The 25,725-nt window shown below is 42.1% G+C and overlaps 1 protein-coding gene and 1 non-coding gene across 3 annotated transcripts; both read right to left on the reverse strand.

The window, feature by feature from the left end:
* Positions 1-1,593: 1,593 nt before the first annotated feature.
* RAB2B (RAB2B, member RAS oncogene family) lies at positions 1,594-25,638 on the reverse strand. Of its 2 annotated transcripts, XM_066342407.1 has the most exons (8): positions 25,483-25,637; positions 25,200-25,271; positions 21,032-21,099; positions 13,983-14,065; positions 13,705-13,797; positions 5,291-5,402; positions 4,223-4,291; positions 1,594-3,219 (listed from the first exon to the last, which is right to left on the reverse strand). In XM_066342407.1, exons 1-8 carry the CDS (start codon positions 25,595-25,597, stop codon positions 3,112-3,114), a joined length of 720 nt encoding a protein of 239 aa, XP_066198504.1. In that variant the 5' UTR covers positions 25,598-25,637; the 3' UTR covers positions 1,594-3,111. The 2 variants fall into 2 exon arrangements, with proteins under 2 accessions (XP_066198504.1, XP_066198505.1); XM_066342408.1 differs by lacking the exon at positions 4,223-4,291 and having other exon boundaries at positions 25,483-25,638.
* On the reverse strand, positions 11,904-12,021 carry LOC136377971 (small nucleolar RNA SNORA26). Its single transcript, XR_010746565.1, has one exon. It is a non-coding gene; the product is annotated as a small nucleolar RNA SNORA26 (small nucleolar RNA).
* Positions 25,639-25,725: the final 87 nt, after the last annotated feature.

Genomic DNA, 25,725 nt, shown 5'->3' on the forward strand with positions numbered 1-25,725 from the left:
TCAGAAGCATCAATTTTTCATTGCAGTACCTTCATTGTTCATTGATTGCTTTCAGATGTGCCTTGACCAGGGGGCTACAAGCAGACCGAGTGACCCTTTGGTCAAGCCAGCGATCTTGGCTCCTTGGGCTCAAACCAGTGACCTTTGGGGTCAAGCCAGGGACCATGAGGTCATGTCTATGATCCCACGCTCAAGCCAGCAACCCTGAACTCAAGCTGGTGAGCCCGTGCTCAAGCTGGATGAGCCCTCCCTCAAGCTGGATGAGCCCACGCTCAAGCCAGTGACCTTGGGGTTTCGAATCTGGGTCCTCTGCATCCCAGTCTGATGGTCTATGCACTGTGCAACTGCCTGGTCAGGCAGGAATCAATATTTTATCACAGAAGTGATATAAGACTTGGCCATATATATTTCTCAGTATATTGAACAATCTGTTAGACAAGTTCTCCTCTATCACTGTTTCAAATTTGAGGTATTGGGTTATACCAGAACAATTGTGTTTGTCTGTAAATGAATATGCAAATATGATCTTAATAGTTTCTAGAATGAGAACCTATTATCCTTCTACTTATTTGATACAAAATAAACTTGCTATTAAAGGACTCAGTTATAGACATTATAGAAAAGAGAAAGGATTTGCCTGGTCTAACAATTTCTGCTATCTGCAATGATCTGTAATAATATGATTTAGACTGCTATAAATAATATGATTTCCAAGGGTTTTGGCTTTCAAAAACCAATCAACATGTGTATTATAACATTCTTCATTAGAAGTAGATCCATTTTATATAATTCATAAGCATTTCACTCAGAACACCAGCAATGATCAAAACAGATTATGAATTTGTCCAGACACCTTTTTTTTTTCACTCTTATCTTACAACTAGTGAAATACCCAAGTATAGAAGGTTATGAATGTTTTGGATAATAGAACTGGATGGAGGATTTTGCATTACAGAGATATGCTCTGAAATATCAAAATGGCATACTTTTAATAGCTCTGAGAGCAGCAGCTCTAGGCAGAATGCTATCTTTGATCATTGCTCTGATGCCTACAATCATTAGACAGATATTTTGGTTGGTAAAGAAAAACAGCACAGCCCTGGCTGGGGAGAGCTTGGTTGGTTTGAGCATACTCCCGAAGTGCAGAGGTTGTTAGTTTGATCCCCGGTCAGGGCACATACAGGAACAGATCAGTGTTCCTGTCTCTCTTGCTCTCTCCCTACCTCTCTCTAAAACCAATAAAATAAACATTAAAAAAAACCCAACAGTACAGAAACGATAGTTATATTTACTTTAGTTTTGTTCCTAGTGTGAGGGTACAGACAAACCTCAAATTCAACAGCCTCAAATCCGTTTTGGAATGAGGATTTTAAAAAATAAAACAAAAGCATAATCAAAGCATTAACCCAAATGTCTTCCAATTTCTTGTGGTACAGTGTAAACTATTACTGCTACTGGGGGCTGAATCCAGCACAGAATGAATATATCTCAAGGAGCTGATACAATCTGATACCTTTGATACAATTCCCTAGAAGTAAAGTCTTTACTAATGTTTGAGATACAATCAGAAATGACACATGAAATATGAGCAGCTTGGATACATGCATATATTTAATAATGAAACAATTCATCACCAACAACAAAATTAGAAAAACTCATGAGACCTCAGTGCTGTAGAATAGCATGGGACATCAAGGCAAAGAGATAAGCAACTGACCCAGAAGGCTGAATGATGAGGGAAGCAAAGGCAAATTTGGCTAAAATAGTATATTTTCATGAAAAGAGAATGGCTGGAGAAGGACCCACTTACTTGACTGCTTAGGAGCAAGCAAACTTAGTGTATGCTGTATGGAATGGAAGCAAAGAGCTAGGGAAGGGAAAGAGAAGAGAGAGAAAAGAATAGAGATTCCAGGATAAGCAGATGAAAGAGATTGAGATAATTACAGAGATGACTCTAGGGCCTTTTGTTTCCTCTGAAGTCTACAGTAGACCTGTTCCAAGTATGTCAGTTAAGTTCAATGATCACATGAATTGATACCAGGCACTGGGAAGAAACGGTGGGGGGACTAGTTTACAAAAGTATAGGGATTACCTGGTCCCTGCTCGTAAGGAGCTTACAACCTATATGGGGAGACAAATTCCACACGCAAAACAACTATAAAACATATTTACAAAGCAACATAAATACAAATAAATATACATATGAGTAAACAACATATGAAAGCTAAGGAGTACTGTGGCAATTTTTTAGAAGTCTGTGGGTCAAAGACGACTTTCTGAAGGAAAAAGTTTTATACTTTGAGTATAATGTCAGCAGAAAATAGGGCATGTACAAAGGCATAAAAGTGGAAGTAAATATGTCGTGTCCAGTAAGTAAGCAGATTAGCTTGAGTACATAAAAAGTCTCAATAGGTCTCAATAAGAAGTGAGTGATAAAACAGCAGGGGTCTATTTGGTGAGAGACACTGTAATATAGGTCTGGTTCCTAAAACAAAACAAACAGTGAAAGATATTTTCTTTAGGTAATGATAATATGTAGCCACAGGTCCAAGAGCAAGTCCACTGCTCTCAAAAGCTTAGTAGTTACTCTAAGAGAAACTAGTAATAGGATGGTAGAGATGTATTCAGCATCCTTGAGCAGTTCAAGTAGAAGGAATTGCCTCTGCAAGAACTCTTATGAAGTGGCAAGTGGAAAAACTCAAAGAAATACCTAGACCAAGGATCTATCATCCAAAGGCTAGCCAGATCCCTGTAATCTCAAGTGCTTAAGCAGAGTGTCTCAGACCCTTGTCATTAACTCCTGGTGGGGAGCAAATTATGTATACTTCTAAAATAATTTATTTTTGAATTGCCATGACAATCAACTCTGATCCTAACATTTTAGAATTTAAAATAGGATAAGAAAAGCCCTAATCTATAGGGAATGTTCACATCCCTGAAGAAGGGACAGGTCATTAAGGGCCCAAATTTTCCCCTGGTCTTTAAGTGGAAAGGCAAAACATCACACCTTGAAAAGAGGCTTTTCTCAGCCAAAGTAAGCAAGACCTCTTTCTTTAAGCTTATCGGTCTGAAGCTGTTCCAGGGAGGAAAAAAAGAGTCCAGACCAGATGTTCAGCAGCAGCCAGAGTTGGACTCTATGTCACCAGAGTTCCGCTGGGAGGTGCTGGGTCCCCCTGATGTTGAGATACACTGCTGAGGACCGATCTTGATGCCATTTGCCTATAAAAGAAAAGAAGCAATAGTTCCCAATAGTTCCTACCTCAAGTGCTAAAAGTAAATGAAGAAAGCAAATGTGACCTTGGCAAGTAACCATGTGCCCTAACCAGACTGTTGTAGAACAATAATCTGTGATAGTGAAGGTGAGATGACCAGCTGTGGTATAAGTAACACAGGTGATTAGAAATGGCTTTTGTGACTTTTTTTTTTAAGCGAGAGGCAGGGAGGCAGAGACAGACTCCCGCATGTGCCCCAACCCAGGATCCACCTCGCAAGCCCCTTATAGGGCAATGCTCTGTCCATCTGGGGCTGCTGCTCCATTGCTAGGCAACTGAGCCATTTCAGCATCTGAGGCGAGGCCATGGAGCCATCATCAGCACCCGGGGCCAACTTGCTCAAACCATTCGAGCCATGGCTGGGGGGAAAGGGTAGTGAAGCAGATGGTCACTTCTCCTGTTCCTGTGCGCCCTGACCAGGAACGGAATCCAGGACTTCTAAACGAGGGGCCAACGCTCTACTGCTGAGCCAACTGGCCAGGGCCTTGTGAACTTTTTTAAGATGACCATTATACTTACAGTTCATAGCTATGTGCAGAATCAGGATGTGATTAGGAAAGAGTAGGAGCAGACTAAAGAGTAGAAGTAGTGTATTACCATGTAATTTTTTTTTTTGCCCCAGAATTTGCTTTATAGAAATGGCCCTGCTGAGCAATCAAGAATTATACCTCTCCCAAGTAAAGAACTGAGGTTAAGAAGAAAACCACCTATACTGTATAAGCCTTAGATCACCAACTAATACTACTAATACTCACTTTAAGCATTCTAGGTTTCAGACTTGAGAAAAAACAGAAATTAATGGCAGGTGTCTGTGCACCTACATAAAAAAAACAATTATGAATTGGCATAGCTTCAAACAGTACAATGTTAGACGGGATGCTACATTCTATGGACCTTCCTGTTCTCTTCAAGATAAAATAAAGTTAACTGTTAGCCCCACCCCTTCTCACCTCGTTGTGGACATCAAATAAACCCTGCTGGATCTTCCTATATATTTCTTTGGCTGTGTTAATGAAGGCCTAAAGGAGATATAAATCATATCATTAGGCTCAAGTTTAGGCAGATAAATTAGGAAAAGAGAATAAAAATATTATTCCTATTTGAATTTCTATGAACTAGGAACCATTAGGAGAACAGAGTAAAAATGTAGAAGGTCCCCCAAAGTCCCTGCAAAAGCCATTAAGAGTAGTTTCAAAAATAAAAAAGAAATTATGATATTTTGGAACCAACCCAAGATGTTCCTAGGTTGGCACCTTTTAACTATAAAACAAATAGGCTCTCTTCTTAATTAGTTACTGAAGGTACAGTAAATACCAGGCTGAGGAATGACTACTGTAGAACCCAAGAGTTCCTCCAACTAAAATGATTAACAGTGGTGCCTAATCCAAACTTACAATTAATGTTAACCAAAGCAAAGGTAAACCCTTAGAAACCAAGGTAAAAGAAATGGGGAAATTCTTGGCCCTGGCCAGCTGGCTCAATGGTAGAGCATTGGCCTAGTGTATGGATGTTCCAGGTTCGATTCCCAGTCAGGCTACACAAGAATTGTGCCCATCTGCTTCTCTACCCCTTCCCCTCACACTTCTCTCTCATTCTCTCTCTCTCCTTCTCTTATCTACTCCACTCCTGCAGCCATAGCTCAATTGGAGCAAGTTGGCCCAAGGTACTGGGGATGACTCCGTGGCCTCTGCCTCAGGCGCTAAAAAAATGGCTCCAGTTGTAATGGAACAACGAACCCAAATGGGCAGGACATCGCCCTCTAGTGGGCTTGCCAGGTGGATCCTGGTTGGGGTGAATGCAGGAGTCTGTCTCTGCCTCCTCTCCTCTCACAATAAAATAAAATAATAAATAAAATAAAATAAAATAAAATAAAATAATAAAATAAATGGGGAAATTCCCTTACAGGGAGACAGTCACTCTGACCACAAGACATTTTTTCCTTAATGGTGTCGCTGAATAAAAGGACAAAAATATGATATAATCTCTGAAAAGCTTTCACTACTTTTTCCAAATAGTACCTCTTCAACATTGCAGGCTGTTTTGGCCGAAGTTTCCATGAATATAAGTCCATGCTCCCGAGCAAATGCCTCTCCTTCTTCTCTTTTCACATCCCTGCGGGACTCTAAGTCACTGCAAGAGATTAATTGGGGAGAAGACTAAAATAAGATTCAAGTGAAAGAAGAAACCCTTGTTCTAAAAGAACCCCATAGCTGTTTCAACTGTCAGTTAATCCGTAAAGAATGAAGATCCTACACAATATTCTCTTATATAAGGTTACTGATTTCTGTAGTCCCTTGGAAAAACTTCTTCAGATCCATGACAGCTGCTGCATGGTTGAGGATAATACCTTACTCTGTTACAGAAAGAAGGGTTTATAAAGGGTTAGACAAGCCCCATAGTTGCTCAAGGTTTATGCCCCATGCTTCTTTTTCGAATGAGATCCAGTAAGAACAAAGGAAAGAAGATGAAAGGGAAATTCCAGTTGTTAGAAAGGAGAAAAGTCCTAGATGTCCCATCCCACTGTGATGAGTATCCTCCTCCTTTACTGGAATCAATCCACAAGAAGAGAGAAAGGCAGGAATAAGGAGAACACAGTTCCCTGAACTCTCATTAGTCTCATTACTGATGTGTATAACAGCAGCGTGCCACCAGGTAAGGGAAGGGCTCAGAAAACATTGTAAAATTAGGTGATTGAGGTGTGGGGGAATAGAGCCAAGGACTGGGAAAGGGAACAAAGAGAGGCATGGAAAAACTTTATGAAAGACAGGATAAAAGGCCGTAAAATAAGGTAAGAATGATGATTTTCACTTTTCAAATAAAAAATTTTCATTTGGGAGGCTTCTAGTTTTTCAACTATGAATAAAAAATACCTAGGAGTAAGTTTATTAAAGAACAACAAATCTACAAAATATTTATTATTCATAAGCTACATGTAGACCAGGGAAGAACTATTCATCTAAATGACAACAGCCCAAAGTTGTTGTTCTACTCCAAATGGTCCTCTAAGCTCCAGGCATGTTTGTCCATTTACTTGTTCTCCATTTCCACTGATATGTAAAAGCACCTTAAATTTACATCAAAAGGGGACTTGATCTTTTCCTTCCAACCTGCTGTTGCCCCAGGCTTCCACATCTCTTAGTAAATGGCAGAAGCCAAAAACCAAAATGTAATTTTTTTTTTTTTTTGGTTACAGAGAGAGAGGGACAGATAGGGAGACAGGAAGGAGAGAGATGAGAAGCATCAATTCTTCATTGTGGCACCATAGTTGTTCATTTATTGCTTTCTCATATGTTCCTTGATGGGGGGCTACAGCAGACTGAGTGACCCCTTGCTCAGGCCAGTGACCTTGGGTTTAAGCCAGTGACTTTTGGGCTCAAGCCAGAGACCATGGGGTCTCTGATCCCATGCTCTAGCCAGAGACCCCGCACTCAAGCTAGTTAGCCCACGCTCAAACTGGAGACCTTAGGGTTTCGAACCTGGGTCCTGAGTCCCAGTCCAATGCTCTATCCACTGTGCCACCACCTACCTGGTCAGGTCAAATTTCCCAATATGTCATTATTAACACCTCTCCTTCTTTCATTTTGCTGGGCAGATAAAATATATTATGCTCACTTTGTTAAAGATGACGCTGCCCACATGGAAGCCCGTCAACCGGGTGATGGTATTGGTTGCCCTTCTTGCTTGGGATGGGCGTGATTATATTGAGTGTTGGGGGCGGGCTGTGGGCAGGCAGGATCCTTGTAGCCTGGGGCTTGGTTTTGGGACTAAGCCTTTCCCACCCTTTTTGATGTGGGGTGGCCGCAACTCTCATGAGTAATCCCATTATGCCTCAGATAAGTGACTTTGTATCAGAGACTTCCTTGTATGTATACTGGATTAAAGCTTTTGATTTCTACACTACAAAATGCGGCAGACCGGAAACTTGCTCTCTCTCAGTTCCTGAGATTAGCATTAGAGAGGAGAGCAGAGAAAGGCCATGTGGAGAGAGAGGAGAAGCAGCTAAAATGGTGGAGTGCTGAAGGAGAAGCCAGTTTGTGCAGAGTTTGTTCAGAGAGAAGGAGATGGGGAAGAGAGGTCTGGTGAGCTAGAAACCTTTGATTCTAGGAAACTCAGATAAGTCAGTGGCTTTGGGAGCCCTGAATGGAAAGGGAAGTGTTTTCCCACTGTGTGTATTTCTTGCCCGCCGGGTGCAAGCTAGGATTAAAGCAAATGGCCCACCAGTTCTTGGCTCCGTTGTTAATTACTGTCTGTCCAAATCTAATGTGAACCTGCCTGTGAATGGCCACGACGGTGGCTACTGGCTTTACACACTCCAAATATCCAATCCATCCCACAGTGAGGTACTTCTAAAATGAACCTTAAAATTATCCTTTTCTCCTTTGCTCCAGCATCATCACCCTAGCACAAGCCACCATTCTCTCTCACCAGGAATATTGCAGTTAGGATCCCAATTCAACCCAGAGAGATCTTTTACAATCTCATCAAGCCACTTCTCCGCTTAAGATTCTTAAATGATTCCCATTGTGTTTAGAATAAAATCCAAACTCCTTACTAAGGCCTGTAAATGCTACAAGATTTGGCCCCTACCTACTCATCAACCTCATTTGGTACCATTCCCTCTGATTCAGTTCAACCGTACCGGGTTTCTTTTAATAACAACTTGCTCAGCTTCTTCCAGTTGGTCGGGCGCATGCGGGAGTCTGTCTGACTGTCTCGCCCCGTTTCCAGCTTCAGAAAAATACAAAAAAAAAAAAAAAAGTATCCTGGCCCTGGCCGGTTGGCTCAGAGGTAGAGCATCAGCCTGGCGTGCAGGTGTCCCGGGTTCAAGTCCTGGCCAGGTATAAAGCCAGTAGCCAAGGCCACTATCACAGCCACCTGGCCCATGCAGGTTTGCATTGGATTCGGACAGTTGGTAAAGAAACAATGGAGCCCAAAACTGCTGGGCCATCATCTTTAATCCTAGCTTGCACCCAGCGGGCAAGTAAAAAGCACACACTAGCTCCAAAACCCACTCACATTCAGTGTTCACAAAGCTACTGACTTATCCGAGTTTCCTAGAATCAAAGGTTTCTAGCTCACCAGACTTATTCACCTCTGTTCCCATCTCCTTCCTTCTCCCTGCACAAACTCTGCACAAACTGGCCTCTCACTCAACACTCTGCCATCTTGGCTGCTTCTCCTGGCCTCCTTCACGTGACCTCCTTCTGCTCTCTGCTCTCTCCTCTAATGCTAACCTCAGGAACTAAGAGCGCAAGCTCTCATTTTGCCCCATTTTATAGTGTAGAAATCAAAACCCTTAATCCAATATACAAAATAGGGAAGTCTCTAATACAAAGTCACTTATCTTTATTATATGCGGCTTAAGTGTCTGTTTGTCGTTGATAGCTTATTGGTTGCTTGCGTAACTGTACTAGCCAATGGGGTGAAGTTGCCATGGCTGAACACAAATTGAGCGTGTCAGGGGGAAGGCGAACATTTGTTTGCATTGGCAATCGTCTGTTTTACATAAAAACTATGTCTTAACGTAATTTCTTTTAAGAATGCCTCCTAGAAAATACAGCACTGAAGAGGAGAGAAAAGGAGCTAAAGCTGCACAAAAACAGCTTTCTCGACAAAAAGAAACCACTGAGCAGAGAAAGACAAGGCTTGCTTCAGTCGCAGAGCAAATGCGTTTTTCTCGGCAAAATGAGACTGATGAGCATAGAGAAGCAAGGCTTGCCTCAGATGCAAGACAAAAAAGCCTGTCTCGACAAAATGAGTCCCTTGAACAAAGGCAGGAAAGAAATGCAAAAAAAACGACAGAGTAATGCTGACCAAAACGCAAAAAGGATTAAAACAGTTTCAAACGGAGACACTTTAATTTTTGAGCATTCCTCTGGTGACATGAATATTAAATGTGAACACTGTGAGTCCTTAAACTTCAAGTTAGAAACTAATCGATTTGACTGTGGCAAGAAAGGATGGTCCTCTGCAAGGCGAGCTTAAAAATGATGGAAAGATCTACACAAGAAATGTTGTGTACAAAGAGATCTTTGACATGTGAATTAACATTTTATTATTTAAATCACCTTTATTTATTGAGCTAGCGGTGGCTCTTAAGAAATGTACCGCCAGTGGTTTCCTTCATTGCACTCTACTTTAAGCAATTAAGCAAGTAGAAGGGGGACACCCCGTGGGGCACTAAGCAAAGGGGTGTCCTCGCTGCCTGCCCTGGGTAATTCAGTTTGAATTAGCAGACACCTTTGCACAAATCATTTTAATTACAATTTATAATATCTAGAACAGTGGTCATTTCTTATGACCGCCGGGCTTTCTAGTCTGGGGCATAATTGGATTGTACCACTCCACAGCAAAAAGGGTGGGAAAGGTTTAGTCCTAAAACCAAGCCCCAGACTACAAGGATCCTACCTGCCCACAGCCCACAGAGACACACATTAATATCACCTGGGTGACGGCTTCCACGTGGGCAGCGCCATCTTTAACAAAGTGAGCATAATATATTTTATCTACCCAACACCAGGGCACACAGGAGAAGCGCCCATCTGCTTCTCCACCCCTCCCCGCTCTTTCCTCTCTGTCTCTCTCTTCCCTTTCTGCAGCCAAGGCTTCACTGGAGCAAAGTTGACCTGGGCGCTGAGGATGGCTCTATGGCCTCTGCCTCAGGCGCTAGAATGGCTCTGGTTGCAACAGAGAAACGCCCCAGATGGGCAGAGCATTGCCCCCTGGTGAGCATGCCGGGTGGATCCCGGTCGGGTGCATGCGGGAGTCTGTCTGACTGCCTCCCCGTTTCCAACTTCAGAAAAATACAAAAAAAAAAAAGTATCCTGTTACTCTCTTTTATAACAGCCTTTTTCCCCCTTCACTGCATTTATCATAATTTATAATTAGAAACAATTTATATTTAGTATCTGTGCCTCAACTAAACTACATAGGAGCAGGAGCATAAGGTTATTTTTTTTTTTTTTGGTCAGAGAAGGTCTGGTACAGTGTCTAGGACATACGTAGGAGATTTTCTATAAAACTAACTGAATGAATAAATGAGCACAGTTAGTCTGTGGCCAGTTCTTGAATGGTGCAACCCAAGGACTACTACAGACTCATAAGGATGCCACAGTACACTTCAAATTTTTTTTTACAGAGACAGAGAGAGTCAGAGAGAGGGATAGATAGGGACAGACAGACAGAAACAGAGAGAATGAGAAGCATCAATCATCAGTTTTTCGTTGCGACAACCTTAGTTGTTCATTGATTGCTTTCTCATATGTGCCTTGACTGTGGGGCTACAGCAGACCAAGTAACCCCTTGCTCAAGCCTGCAACCTTGGGTCCAAGCTGGTGAGCTTTGCTCATACCGGATGAGCCTGCGCTCAAGCTGGCGACCTCGGGGTCTCGAACTTGGGTCCTCCACATCCCAGTCCAATGCTCTATCCATTGCACCACCACCTGGTCAGGGTACACTTCAAATTTTTGAGGGCAACACAACAACATTCAACAGCAGACCACCACATGAATTACAAGCTTAAGACAGTTCACAGTGTCAACATTGGGTCACAACAGATGCGGTTTAATCTTTGTGAGGTTGAGTTTTTGGCAGCTGTTGTGATAAAAAGCAAATGCTGTGTAAACAAACAATTTGGAACAGGAAGTGAGAGTGACAGTGTCCAATATTTTTTATTTTAATTTTTAGTTATTGATTTTAGTAAGGGGGTGGGGAAGAGACAGGAACATTGACCTGTTCCTGTATGTGCCCTGACCAGGGATCAAACTAGCAACCTCTGTGCTTTGGGATGATGCTCTAACCAACTGCACCACCCAGCCAGGGCAAGTGTCCAATCGTGACTCCAAGGTTTGTGAAGCTATGCAGTGCCCAACAGGCATATATAGGACCATTAAATAATTATGGTTAAGAATTAAATTTTTAAAATTGTTTTTGGTGGGTTTTTTTGTATTTTTCCGAAGTGAGAAGCGGGGAGGCAGAGAGACAGACTCCCGCATGCGCCTGGCCGGGATCCACCCGGACTGCCCACTCGGAGGCGATGCTCTGCCCTTTTGGGCCGTTGCTCCATTATCAACGAGCCGTTCTAATGCCTGAGGTGGAGGCCATGGAGCCATCCTCAGCATCCCAGCCACCTTTGCTCCAATGAAGCCTTGGCTGTGGGTGCTTCTCCTGTGTGGCCTGACCGGGAATCAAACCAGGGATTTCCACATGCTGGGCCGATGCTCTACCTCTGAGCCAGGGGTCACGAACCTATGGCTCGCGAGCCATATGTGGCTCTTTTGATGGCTGCATCTGGCTCGCAGACAAATCTTTAATAAAAAAAATAACATTAAAAATATAAAACATTCTCATATATTACAATCCATTCATTTCCTACCACTCATGTTCATGGTTGCGGGTGGCTGGAGCCAATCACAGCTGTCCTCTGGGACAACACCAAATTTTTATTGGATAATGCGTAACATACACAGGATGTTGTATGGCTCTCACGGAATTACATTTTAAAATATGTGACGTTCATGGCTCTCTCAGCCAAAAGGTTCCCGACCCCTGCTCTGAGCCAACTGGCCAAGGCCTAAAATTGTTTTAATTTATGCTTTTCATTTCCTTCCTTCCTTGCTTCCCACCTCCCTGAGCTGTGACTCCAGATGGGATCCAAAGAGGAGTTTTACCATATCCAGGTTTTATGGAGACTTATTTTACCCTTCTGTGTCAACCTCTTAAGGCACTGTGTATGTTTTTCATTTGTCAGTTACTAAGTTGTTTTATTAAAAATACTTGTTGGCCTGACCTGTGGTGGTGCAGTGGATAGAGCCTTGACCTGGATCACTGAGGTCACCGGATCAGAGCCCTGGGCTTGCCTGGTCAGGGCACATATGGGAGTTGATGCTTCCTGCTCCTCCCCCCTTATGTCTCCCTTCTCTCTCTCTTTCTTTCTCCTCTCTCAAATGAATAAATAAAATCTTTTTAAAAAATACTTATTACGTTGTTTAGAGCTAACTAATAATAAAGCTGTTAGGTATTTCATTTGGCTTACTGATGCCATAGAAAATTTACTGAGAATAACAAATGTTAAGGGAAGATGTGAACAAATTGTACATTGTGGTAGAAATGTAAAATGGTATAGCCATTATGGAAAACAGTATGGCAATAGTTAAAAAATTAAACACAGAATTATCATAAGATCCAGCAATTCCGCAATGTATATAGCCAAGAGAATCAAAGCAAGGACCCAAACAGATATTTGAATACCGATGTTGACAGCAACATTATTCAAGATAGCCAAAAGGTGGAAGCAACCCAAGAATCCATCAGTGAATGAATAGATAAAATGTGGTAAATATATTCAATGGAATACTATTTAGCCATAAATGAAGAAGATTCTCAGGAGAAGAGACCATCTGCTTCTCCCCCCTTCCCCTCCCATAGCCAGCTCGATTGGTTCAAGTGTGGCCCCGGGCACTGAGGATAGCTCGGTTTGTCCAAATGAGTCATCCTCAGGAGCTAAAAACAACCCGGTACTCAAGCATCATCCCTAGGTGGGGTTGCCAGGTGGATTACAGTTGGGGCCCATGTGGGAGTCTACCTCACTATCTCCCCTCCTCTCACCTAAAAAAAAAAAGAAGGAAATTCTGACACATGCTACAATATGAATGTATCTGGAGGACACTATGCTAAATAAAGTAAGCCACAGTCACAAAAGGACAAATATTCTATGATTCCACTTATATGAAGTGCCTTGAGTAGTGAAATTCATAGAGACAGAAAGTAGGACGGTAGTAACTGGGGCTGGTAGGATGGAGAATATGGAGTTAGTATTTTATGGGAACCCAGTTTCAGTTTGGAAAGATGAAAGAGTTTTGGAGATGGATGGTGGTGATAGTTGCAGAACACCGTGAACATACTTAACACCTCAAAACTGTACATTTAAAAATGATTAAAACTGTAAATTTTAATCATTTCATCACAAAATTTTTTTTACTAAGACAGTAAGAGCACCATAAACTAAAATGCTTAGGGACTAAGTGATTCAATGTCTGTAGAGCAGGGGTCCCCAAACTACGGCCCACGGCTGTATGCAGCCCCCTGAGGCCATTTATCCGCCCCGCCGCACTTCTGGAAGGGGCACCTCTTTCATTGGTGGTTAATGAGAGGAGCATAGTTCCCATTGAAATACTGGTCAGTTTGTTGATTTAAATTTACTTGTTCTTTTGTTCCCGTTTTGTTTTTTTACTTTAAAATAAGATATGTGTGGTGTGCATGGGGATTTGTTCATAGTTTTTTTTTTTATAGTCCGGCCCTCCAACGGTCTGAGGGACACTGAACTGGCCCCCCGTGTAAAAAGTTTGGGGACCCCTACTGTAGAGTATCTAGATGACTGTTGGTACTTATTATTTACTCACAAACAAATCAATAAATAACGATAAAAATTTACCTTTTATTCCCAATCAGCATGATAACCATGTTGGAGCTAGAGTGCTGCCGGGCGTCCTCTAACCATGAGGTCAGGTGGTTGAAGGTTTCACGCCTAGAGCAAAAAAGTTAGAAAGTGGGTCTGAGGCCCATTTCAAACATCAAAGAAATTCCAAATGTATGAGAAAAAGAGAAAAGCTAAATTTGTAAAGAAGATTATCAAGATGCCATTCCTCCTTAGCATTCCAATTTCGAGAACATAGAGAAGAGTCTCCCCCTCACTCACCAGAGCCGACTCACCTGGTAATGTCATATACCAGCAGTGCTCCAGCTGCTCCCCGGTAGTAGGAACGGGTGATGGAACGGAAGGATTCTTGCCCAGCCTTTCCCACCAACATGGCAACCAAAAAAATTGCAACAAAACCAGGTTATTTCCAGAAACTGACTTGATCACGCTTTTTTTTTTTTTTTAATTTCTGTAAGAAAAGAGAATTAGCAAAAAGGAAACATGACTGCTCAGGGAGAAACCCAGGTGGCAAATCAATATTTTTCAAAGGAAATACAATTTCCTTTTAGGGTAGGTCAATTCTTTCAGTGAGACCACCTATCAAATTGCATTGCTGACTAACATCCCTGGTTCCTAGGACCTAAATGCCATAGCACCCTACAGTCAGTGTGACAAAGACATTTCCATACATTTCCCAATATTCCCTAGGACAAAACAACTAGAAATAGGACTAGAAACTCAGTGCATGTTGGCTCTGGACAGGCAGCTCAGTTGGTTAAAGCATCATCAAGATATACTAAGGTTGTGGGTTCAATCCTTGGTCAGGGCACATACAAGAATCAACCAATGAATACATGAATACATAAGTGGAAAAACAAATTGATGTTTCTCTCTCTCTCTCTCTCTCTCTCTCCATGGGTTCAATCCCTGGTCAGGGAACATATAAGAATCAACCAATCAATGCATAAGAGGAAAAACAAATTGATGTTTCTCTTTCTTCTCTCTCTAAAATCAATAGACGAATTTAAAAAAACAAAACCTCAATGCATGTTTTACTGTCAATTCAAACATGAGATGGAACACATCACATTAAACTTTGTTTTCTGTTCCTATTCCTTTATCTGTAAAAAAGGAACATTATCTTGGAATGCCAATAGTCCTGTTTAATGGAAGTTTCATTTCAATGAGTCAATGCAGAAAATTAGTCAGATACAAAGCATTTTAATGGGGTATATGCTAATAACCTTTAGTATTCCACTAATAAAGGAAGGACTACCAAAATGTCCCTTGCTGGACTCTTGTCATGGCAAACAGAAATAAGGAACAGGGAAAGAAGACCAGATTCCAGAACCATTTCTCTTAAAAAAAAAAAAATTAAACTGTTCACACTCTCATTTCTAGTTGGGGTCAAGATACTAAGTCTTATTTGTAACTGAGCAATTTATTAATGTCCCACATAATGGGTACTTTTGCTTTCCTGATGGAACAGTCCTCCCCTTTTGAGGAAACAAAAGCATCTTTTCTTTTCTTTTTTTTATTTGCATCTTTTAAATAATAGTATGAATACCCGTGGCATTGAATCTATCCTATAAGTTACTACGTTCTTCTTATTATTATTATCACTGATTTTTTAGAGAAAAACATTGATTTGATTTGCACTTATCAATAATGAATGCATAAATAAATGGGGAAATTGATGTTTCTCTCTCTCCCTTCCTATCTCTCTCTAAAATCAATTAATAAAAATTAAAAATAAATAATATCACTTTACTTCTTCATCTCTGTCCAGTTAATGAACCAAAGTTTGTGAGACAATAAGCTAAAAAGAGTGACTGGTTCAATTTGAGCTGGTCTGCATCAGTCTGAGGTACTTTTGTCCATCCTCAGATAAAAAAAAAATCTGAGGTAGCAAAGACTAAAATGGAGGTTTGATGAAGAGAATTAACAGTTTTCTAATTTCTTCTAATTGGAAGCATCATATTAGTTTCAAGATACAGAGGTCCTTGGGTTACAACAGTCTCAACAGTCAATGTTTTGAGTTTATGACTCTCACTCCCACAAAAATTTAAGAAAAATTGAGACGTGACTGTTTTGGCTTACGCCATTAGCGTCGTACTTATGGACTACATGGGCGAACTAGTTTGGTTATGTGTGGCAGAATAATACACAGTAACACGATATATGAGTGATGGAGTTAGTGTCCCCCAGTACGCCCTTTGGGACTGTTAAAAGCGCAAGTGTTACATTTGTATTAGGCTACGGTGTGTTTTGACTTGCACCAAAATTCGGGTTATGTCACTGTCGTAGGAACAGAACTGTGTCGTAACCCGAGGACCCCCCATATATATGTAGTTGGAGGTATCAATTCTTTTAAATTCAGATATGCTCATTTTTTTTTCAATTAAGTGAGAGACAGGGCAGCAGAGATCAACTCCTGCACGCACCCAGACAGAGATCCACCCAGCAAGCCCCCTACCAGGCAACGCTCTACCTGTCTCAGCTGCTGCTCTGCTCAGCAACCAAGCTACTTTAGCACCAGGGGCGAGGCCATGGTGCCATCCTTAGTGCCCAGGGCCAACTTGCTTGAATGAGCCATGGCTGCAGGAGAGGAAGAGGGAGAGACAAATAGGAAGGGGAAGAAGAAAGGTGGAGAAGCAGAATGCAGAACTTCCACACGCAGGGCCGAAGCTCAGCAAGTCAACCAGCCAGGGCCACCAGGGCCACTAACATGCTCATTTCTTAAGACTCAAAATGCAGTTGGTCCTGGCCAGTTGGCTTAGCAATAGAGCATAGGCCTAGCATGTGGAAGTCCCAGGTTCGATTCCTGATCAGGGCACACAGAAGAAGTGACCATTTGCTTCTCCACCCTTCCCACTCTCCTTCCTATCTGTCCCTCTCTCTTCCCCTCCTGCAACCATGGCTCATATAAGCATGTTGGCCAAGCAACGGCCCCAGATGGGTCGAGTATCGCCCCATAGGGGGCTTGCTCAGTGGATCCTGTGCGGGTGCATGCAGGAGTTTGTTTCTCTGCCTCCCCGCCTCAATTAAAAAAAAGATGAAGAATCAAAATATATTCCAAAATTAAATACAAATGAATTTGGGATTTGTTAATCAATTTTTATATTAGCTACAGTACAATGCCTCTTCAGTTAGCATGGTTATTTGGGCAACTCTAGACACAGAATAAAAAAAGATAAAAAGTAATATGGGTCTCTAAATCCTTATCAATAAACAGAACAACAATGATAACAAAACACTCTGGATAACTTGGTATCTTTAAAAATACCTCGATGGCCTGACCAGGCGGTGGTGCAGTGGATAGAGCGTCGAACTGGGATGCGGAAGACCCAGGTTCGAGACCCTGAGGTCGCCAGCTTGAGCCTAGCTCATCTGGTTTGAGCAAAAGCTCACCAGCTCGGACCCAAGGTTGCTGGCTCGAGCAATGGGTTACTCGGTCTGCTGAAGGCCCGCGGTCAAGGCACATATGAGAAAGCAATCAATGAACAACTAAGGTGCCACAACGAAAAACTGATGATTGATGCTTCTCATCTCTCTGTGTTCCTGTCTGTCTGTCCCTATCTATCCCTCTCTCTGTCTCTAAATAAATAAATAAATAAAATCTTAAAAAAAAAAAAAAGTTAAAAATACCTCGATGGTAACCCCTAAACATTTGCATGTAGGACGGCTTTGGGAGGAGGAAATGGAGTCCACAAAGTGAGGGGCCAAAGAGGATAAATAATGGACAGAAGATCAGAGATGACAAGGGAGAAATGCCAGGCTTCCTGGAGAGTGGCAGAGGAGACAGATACCACATTGCAGGTAGAAATATTTTAAAAATTTCAAAATAAATAGAAGACCCCAATATCCTAAAACCTGGCATCTTTTAATAATTCAACAAAGATTAGTCTAACCTCAAAATAAGGGAGCAGAAAAGAACTAGGCCAGCTGCATCAAAGTGACCATCAGACACTTGAGGATCCTGTCAACAGAGCAGCAACTCAACTTTCCTACTTTATGATCCATCATACATCACACTACCACTTAAGTAAAAAAGAGAGATTGACCAGGTGGTGGCAGAGTGGACAGAGCATTGCCTTGGGATGCTGAGGACCCACATTTGAAAGCCAGACATCACCGGCTTGAACACGGGCTTATCCAGCTTGAGCGCAGGCTCATCAGCTTGAGGGCAGGGTAGCTGACTGGAGTGTGGGATCACAGATATAAATAACCCCATGGTCTCTGGCTTGAGCCCAAAGGTTACTGGCCTGAAGCCCAAGGTCACTGGCTTGAGCAAGGGGTCACTGGCTGGGCTGCAGCCCTCCAGTCAAGGCATATATGAGAAAGCAATCAGTAAACAACTAAGGTGCCACAAGTCTGAGCTAATGTTTCTCAACTCTTTCCCTTCCTCTCTCTCTCTCTCTAAAAAAAAAAGGTGAAAGCCACATCAGGCAGTGGCGCAGTGGATAGAGCGTCAGACTGGGATGCGGAGGATACAGGTTCAAGACCCCGAGATCGCCCGGCTTAAGCGCGGGCTCATCTGGCTTGAGCAAAAAGCTCACCAGCTTGGACACAAGCTCACTGGCTCAAGCAAGGGGTTACTCGGTCTGCTGAAGGCCCGTGGTCAAGGCACATATGAGAAAGCAATCAATGAACAACTAAGTGTTGCAACACGCAATGAAAAACTGATGATTGATGCTTCTCATCTCTCTCCGTTCCTGTCTGTCTGTCCCTGTCTATCCCTCTCTCTGACTCTCTGTCTCTGTAAAAAAAAAAAAAGCTGAAAGAGCCAGCAAGCCAATGCTCAGACACTCTCATGACCATATAGCCATACCACTAACTGGCAGTTATTGGGTGTTCTAGCATCAAAAGATCCAGTTTTGGAAATGATAGAGGTTTAAGTTAAAAAGGCAGAATCTAGCTAATACCAGTCCTGACACCTACAAGCTTTCGCTCTTTATCACCTCCCCAAAATTTATCCTGTGGCCTCTTCAGGGGGCCACATCTATCTCTGTGAATAATACAAATACCAGAGAATAAGATACTTGGATTAATAATGAAAAAGAATTTCTGGGCCCAAATAATAAAAAGAGAAGGGAATAAGTGGCAGCTTTCTAAGAAATAATATGAACTTAACCTTGACAACAGATATAGAATAATATCTTTCAGGCTTTATTGGGAGAAAAAGGCTAGAGACAAAACTGATCAAAAGTAGTAAGTCTGGAAGTTTTAGACGTATCTAGCTAGTGCTACCACTACCAGAGATGTGAAGTGATTCATTCCTATAAATAGGGCAAGCCAATATAGTAAGATGAAAAATCTAATCAGAAGGGCAAAAGGTTACTAAAATGTTTGCAAATACAACTAACAAATGTACAGGAGAATATCATCACAATTAAAAGCAACTGATCAATCAGTTCATCCCAAAGTGCACTATCCACCAGAAAAGGTCTCTGGGCAAAATGGGTCTAGAGCACCAAGTAACTACATACTATTGATATATAAGACAAGACATGCATGTATGTTAGGGATGTCAGGTGGGGGTAGTGAAAGAGAGGGGAAAAAACTTGTGAACTACTTCAGCTCTCAGTTCTCATAAAATATAGAACCAAATAATAAACAAATAAAAACAGGAAGAGATTTTAGCTGAGTGTTAGGAACTGCGTGCTAGTTCCCTTGAACTTGAAGTAGAGAGTAGAATATTATTTTTCTTAGGGAAAATAAAAGTACAAACCAAATTGCAACAAAAGCAATTTATCTGTATAAAATGACACTAAGTCCAGCTAAATTGGGGCAGTCAATTTGACATTTGTCAAATTTTGAAATATACATAACCCTTGACCCAGAATTTCCACTTCTGTACAGGCATTCCACAGAAATCCCAAAACATCTGCATAAAAAAAAATGGTCCCCGGCCCTGGCCGGTTGGCTCAGCGGCAGAGCATCAGCCTGACGTGCAGGAGTGCAGGGTTCGATTCCTGGCCAGGGCACACAGGAGAAGCGCCCATCTGCTTCTCCATTCTTCCCCCTCTCCTTCCTCTCTGTCTCTCTCTTTCCCTCCTGTAGCCAAGGCTCCATTGGAACAAAGTTGGCCCGGGTGCTGAGGATGGCTCCATGGCCTCTGCTGCGGGCGCTAGAATGGCTCTGGTTTGACAGAGCGATGCCCCAGATGGGCAGAGCATCGCCCCCTGGTGGGCATGCCGGGTGGATCCCGGTTGGGAACATGCGGGAGTCTGTCTGACTGCCTCCCCGTTTCCAACTTCAGAAAAATACAAAAATAAATAAATAAATAAATGATTGCCTGACCAGGCAGTGGCATAGTAGATAGAGAGTGAGACTGGGACGCAGAGGACCCAGGTTCGAGACCCTGAGGTCACCAGCTTGAGCGCAGGCTCATCCAGCTTGAATGGAGGCTCACCAGCTTGAGCGAGGGGTTGCTGGCTGAGCATGGGATAACAGACATGGCCCCATGGTTGCTGGCTTGAGCCCAAAGGTCACTGACTTGAAGCCCAAGGTCGCTGTCTTGAGCAAGGGGTCACTCGCTCTGCTGTAGCCCCTCAGACAAGGCACATATGAGAAAGCAATCAATGAACAACTAAGGAGCCGCAATGAAAAACTGATGCTTCTCATCTCTATCCTTTCCTGTCTATCCCTATCTGTCCCTCTCTCTCTCTGTCAAAAAGAAAAGAAATGATCAATGAAACTTTGCAATGCTAAAAAATAGAAAGCGACCTATATTTCCATTGACGGTCAGATGGTTAAATTAATTATGGTACAGACAGTCTATAATTCTATGCAGTGGTAAAAAAGAAATGAGGTAGATCTATGTGTATCTGCATGGCAAAGTCTTCACACCATAGAGATTGCTAAGAAATAATACTTAAGTCACAAAGCTAAGTCTACTTTGTCACAATTCTAAAAACTAACAAAGACAAAACCACTACCATATGTTTGTTTATGTTTCTATTTCTGTACCTAAGCACAGAGGATAGTCTGAATCTTTAATAGTGCTTTACACTGGCAAAGCAGAAACCAACACTGGGAGAGGAGAGGTTTATGTGTAGAAAAGCAACATTCATTTTTTACTCCATACACTTATATTGTTTGTTTTTATTTTTAGTAGAACAAGTGTATATATTACTTGGGTAATTTAAAACAAAAATTTTAAATATAGGGTTCAGAATGTGTAACTGTAACGGCATTTTTCACTTCCCTCTCTTTGATCCCACTCTTCCCCTCTCCTCATCTCCACCATTAGCCCACCCACATAGTCTTTTCCCCCAGCATCAGATTTTAGTGTTACATTTGGATCTTGGTTAGGGACTAAATTATTTTATCCTCTCACCGTATCCCAGATTTGCAGTTTGATTTGTTTTCCATCAATGTTGACCATACGGGCCCCAAACTCCACACCTGTCAGTGAAGAGCAAGAGAAAGAATGTGATTCTCAAGAACAGCCATGTTGAGTGAAAAGGTTTCTGCTTTCCTTCAATATGTAGTGACTCATCCTATCTGCCCTCAGTGCCACTAAGCTCATTATCACTGCCTGTTTGCTTCAGTTAATTTTGTGTTCTTTAAAGTTTCATTTCTTTTCTAAAATAAAAAAGTGTTTTAGGTGATAACCTCAAAAATGTAACCAAAAAGCAAATATGGGTATAAAACAAATCAAGAACAAGTTAGGCAGTGGCGCAGTAAATAGAGTGTCAACCTGGTATGCTAAGGACCCAGGTTCAAAACCCCAAGGTCGCTGGCTTAAGCACGAGCTCACCAGCTTGAGTGCAGGGTTGCCAGCTTGAGTATGGGATCATAAACATGACCCCATGGTCACTGGCTTGAGCCCAAAGGTCGCTGGCTTGAAGCCCAAGGTCTCTGGCTTGAGTAAAGGGTCACTGGCTTGGCTGGAGCCCCCAGTCAAGGCACATATGAGAAAGCAATTAATTATCAACTACAGTGCCACAAGTTGATGCTTCCCATCTCCCTCCCTTCCTGTCTATCTGTTCTCCTCTCTTTCTCTCTCTCTCTCTTAAAAAAAAAAAAAAGGTCAAGCAGATAAGGTGAATAAATTTTTAGCAATGTTAGTTAATGCTTAAATTTGGTTTATATTTAATTTTGTAACCTAAAATTTTTGAAAATATGTCCTAGCATTTTCTCAAAGTTACTCTTTAATCCTCTATGTAAAACAGTATTTCTGTGTTTGCAATTCTAGGACTTTTTGAGAAAGACTATCTAAGAAATAGGTTCTGAAGAATGACACATTTCAGACCTCCAGTAATTCCCAGAGTTCAGTGGAAAATACTATAGCTTTCCTCAAGAGTATGGAAACTGACAGTCCGAACAAAGATTTTGGTTTACCTAGCATTCATCTTCTTTCAAGATAATGTCAAGACAAAATTTAAAAATCAAAGATTGATTCCATTATAAAACTTGATCCTAAGTCAAACAATTGTCCTATTTTCTATTTTTATACAATACTTACAGAAATTCTGAGTTCCAAGAAAGAGCACTAATCTAGCTTCTGCTAATGGGCCAATATGCACCTATTCAGTGGTCCAACCCACAACAGACCTGGACTATCTCTCTCAACTCTAAAGTGCTACAGTTAATAAGTTTAAAAAAGAAATGTTTCTGCCTGACCTGTGGTGGCGCAGTGGATAAAGCGTCGACCTGGAAATGCTGAGGTCGCCTGTTCAAAACTCTGGGCTTGCCTGGTCAAGGCACATATGGGAGTTGATGCTTCCTGCTCCTCCCCCCCCTTCTCTCTCCCTCCTCTCTCTCCTTTCTAGAAATATGAATAAATAAGAAAAAGAAAAAAAAAAAAAAAAGAAATGTTTCTTACTATTCTAGACTGCTTCACAAGAATAGTAATAGCTGCATAACTGGTGGTGGCGCAGTGTATAGTGAGTCAACCTGAGACACTGAGGTCCCATGTTCAAAACCCCAAGGACGCAGACTTGAGCACAAGTTCACCAGCTTCACCACAGGGTTTCCGGTTTGGGCCCAAAAGGTCACTGGCTTGAAGCCCAAGGTTACTGGCTTGAGCTATGGATCACTGGCTCAGCTGGAGCGCCCTTGTCAAGGCACATATGAGAAGCAATTAATGAACAACTAAAGTGATACAACTGAGTTGATGTTTCTCATCTCTCTCCCCCTCTCCTTTCTGTCTCTCTTTCTCACCAATAATAATAATAATAATAATAGCAGCTACTGAAAAAAATCCCTAAGTTATTTTTTCCCTTTCTGGCACATATTTTCTACCCAACTGCCTTGGTTATCCTGAAAACAGAACAGAATTTATCTTGGTACAGAAGAAAGAAACAGAGCCTATAATGGCCCCTGGGGAAAACTTGATTGATCACATCATTCCTCTGATTTATAACTTATCATTTATTCCTATCACCTTGGTGTTTCAAAACTCAGTCCCTTATTCTCTAGCTTTATTTATTTTTTAATTTATAGATATTTTTAGGGAAAGGAGAGGAAGAGAGAAGCAGGAAGCATCAACTTATAGTATGTAGTTGCTTCCTATATGTGCGTTTACCCGGCAAGCCCAGGGTTTTGTTTGTTTTTTACAGTGACAGAGTCAGAGAGAGGGATAGATAAGGACAGACAGGAATGAAGAGAGATGAGAAGCATCAGTCATCAGTTTTTTGTTGTTCATTGATTGCTTTCTCATATGTGCCTTGACCGTGGGCCTTCAGCAGACCGAGTAACCCCTTGCTTGAACCAGCAACCTTGGGTCCAAGCTGGTGAGCTTTGCTCAAACCAGATGAGCCCGCGCTCAAGTTGGCGACCTCAGGGTCTCAAACCTGGGTCCTCTGCATCCCAGTCTGATGCTCTATCCACTGCGCCACCGCCCAGTCAGGCAAGCCCAGGGTTTTGAACTGGCGACCTCAGTGTTCCAGGTTGATGCTTTATTCCCTGTGTCACCACAGGTCAAGCTCCAGCTTTAATTTTTTTAATTAAATTTATTGGTGTGAGAGGTTTCAGGTGCACAATTCCACAATACATCATTTGCACAATGCATTGTGTGTTCACCAACCCAAGTCAAGTCTCCCTCCATCACCCCCCTTCCTTTTCTGCAATCCCCACATCATCTGTGTCTGTAAGTTCTTTTTTCTTAATCCCTTCACCTTTTTCACCCAGGTGCCCAAACCTCCTCCCTCTGACAGCTGTCAGTCTGTTCTGTATCTGTGAATCTGTTTCTGTTTTGTTTAGCTTTAATTTTTACCACTCTTCACTTCAAACTCCTGCTCCAGCCATATTAAACTACTTTCTTTTCTTTTAAATTTATTTATAAAATTATATTTATCAGGGTGACACTAATCAATAAGAGTACAGAGGCTTCAGGTAACCTTTTCTGTAGCATTTGAACTGTTGAGTATGTTGTATATTAAACTACTTTCAAAAGGTTTCTAAAAATAGCCCGACCTTTGTCATTTCTGAGCCTTTGCACATCACTATTCCTTCATCTCTACAACCCCCTTGCCTAGCTAACTCCTGCTCATTCTTCAATTTCCAATGTTTCCTGATAGAGGTGGCCGTCTCCCTTCCCCTTTTGCAAAAGGAATTTACTTGTCACTACGCTGTATCTACCCTCAGCTTCACCTCCTGCATTGGAAGATTATAAGCTACTTAAGGGCAGTCAACGTTTGCCTTCTTGAACACTGTATCATTAACATGTATCACGGTTTGGGTGTCGACTTACTATTCATTTCCAAAAGTATTTTCTGTTAATGCTATACCTCAACACTTTCGTAACCACATTGGTTATCTGGCTCTGAGTAAGTCCTGTGGAAGCAGTAGTAGCGTCAGATTTCCATAATGTAGGGACTGGAAGTGGCAATATGGTAAGAACGGGAGTCAGAAATTTTATTCAGAAACTGCATTTGAATGGCAAGAAACCTAGTTTTACATATTTCTTCGTTTGGGCTGAAGTTATGAAGATTATGAGGAAGGGGCTGCTGAAGCCCAGAAGGCCATGTCTTATCACAAATATGTGGGAGGTGTTTATTATACTTTCCAGGATTACCAGTGTTTTTGCAACTCTAACATATTCTATTCTTTATAATTTATTAGTTTCATCTACCATCATTTAAGTCCAGGTGGCTCTTCAATTTTTTTTTCCTCTCCAACACACAACAAAATCTAAATATTGGTAATTACTTTTCAAAATGTATGTGAGGCTAGCCCTAATTACTGCAAAGCAAGTCTTTAAACAGGTAGTTAGGCTTTCGTGTAATTTTCCACAAACATTCCAATTTCATTTGGAAAAAAAAGTCCTACAGCAACTAATTCATACCTCACGCTCATCTCTAAAGTATTCAGTTATTTGCTTCCCATTATATTATTCCCCATTTACAGCATTTGATTGGTCACTCTTCGTTTAACATAACTTTGGACTAATTTAAAAGAGAGAAGAACTAACTTTTTCCTTCAAACCCTGAAGGCTGCTAACTTTCCACTTCAGCCAGTCAGGTTACATTATCTGCTCTGAGACAGGTAAATATACTTACCTATTGTGAGGTCGTGTACAGGCTGGAACCGCTTGTCTGTAAACTGTAGGAGCAGACATGACTTCCCCACACCTAAAAGTGGAGGACGCACATTCTGGCACTCACGCGGCCTGGTCGGTCCGGCGTCCGGGACTGGGGAAGGGGAGTCCCGGGTCCCGCCTCCGGTCGCCCCGCCCCCGCCCGCTCCTCACCTAACCGCCAGCCTACTAAATGAGTCCCGCCCCCACCACCTGATTTGGGAGCTTCACTGCCCCAGCAATGAAGGCAGCCGCCCGCGGGTTACCTGTGTCCCCGATGATAATGTATTTGAAGAGATAAGCATAAGTCATGGTCTTGTTTCCTCTGGATTCCGGGTCCGCCCGCTTCAACAGCCACTTACCTCCGGCCTCTCTAGGCATTCAATCCGCCCATCTCCGGTCCCTCTAGCCCAGATCACGTCTCTATTGCCCTCCCCAGAATGCCTCTCTGGTTCGGAGCTACGGGAACACGTAGACACCGCCTCCAGGGACGCCCCTCCAACACACCT

The sequence above is a fragment of the Saccopteryx leptura genome, chromosome 6 (assembly GCF_036850995.1).
Source record: "Saccopteryx leptura isolate mSacLep1 chromosome 6, mSacLep1_pri_phased_curated, whole genome shotgun sequence".
Taxonomy (NCBI): domain Eukaryota; kingdom Metazoa; phylum Chordata; class Mammalia; order Chiroptera; family Emballonuridae; genus Saccopteryx; species Saccopteryx leptura.

What these genes read in the sequence shown, in the direction of transcription:
- RAB2B (XM_066342407.1), bottom strand. Translation starts at nt 25,597, where the DNA reads ATGCCTAGAGAGGCCGGAGGTAAGTGGCTGTTGAAGCGGGCGGACCCG. An exon ending in AACTGCAAATCTGGGATACG is followed by an intron (nt 14,066 to 21,031) that starts GTGAGAGGATAA and finishes TTGGTGGGAAAG; the next exon opens with GCTGGGCAAGAATCCTTCCG. An exon ending in CTGGTATATGACATTACCAG is followed by an intron (nt 13,798 to 13,982) that starts GTGAGTCGGCTC and finishes TTTTTGCTCTAG; the next exon opens with GCGTGAAACCTTCAACCACC.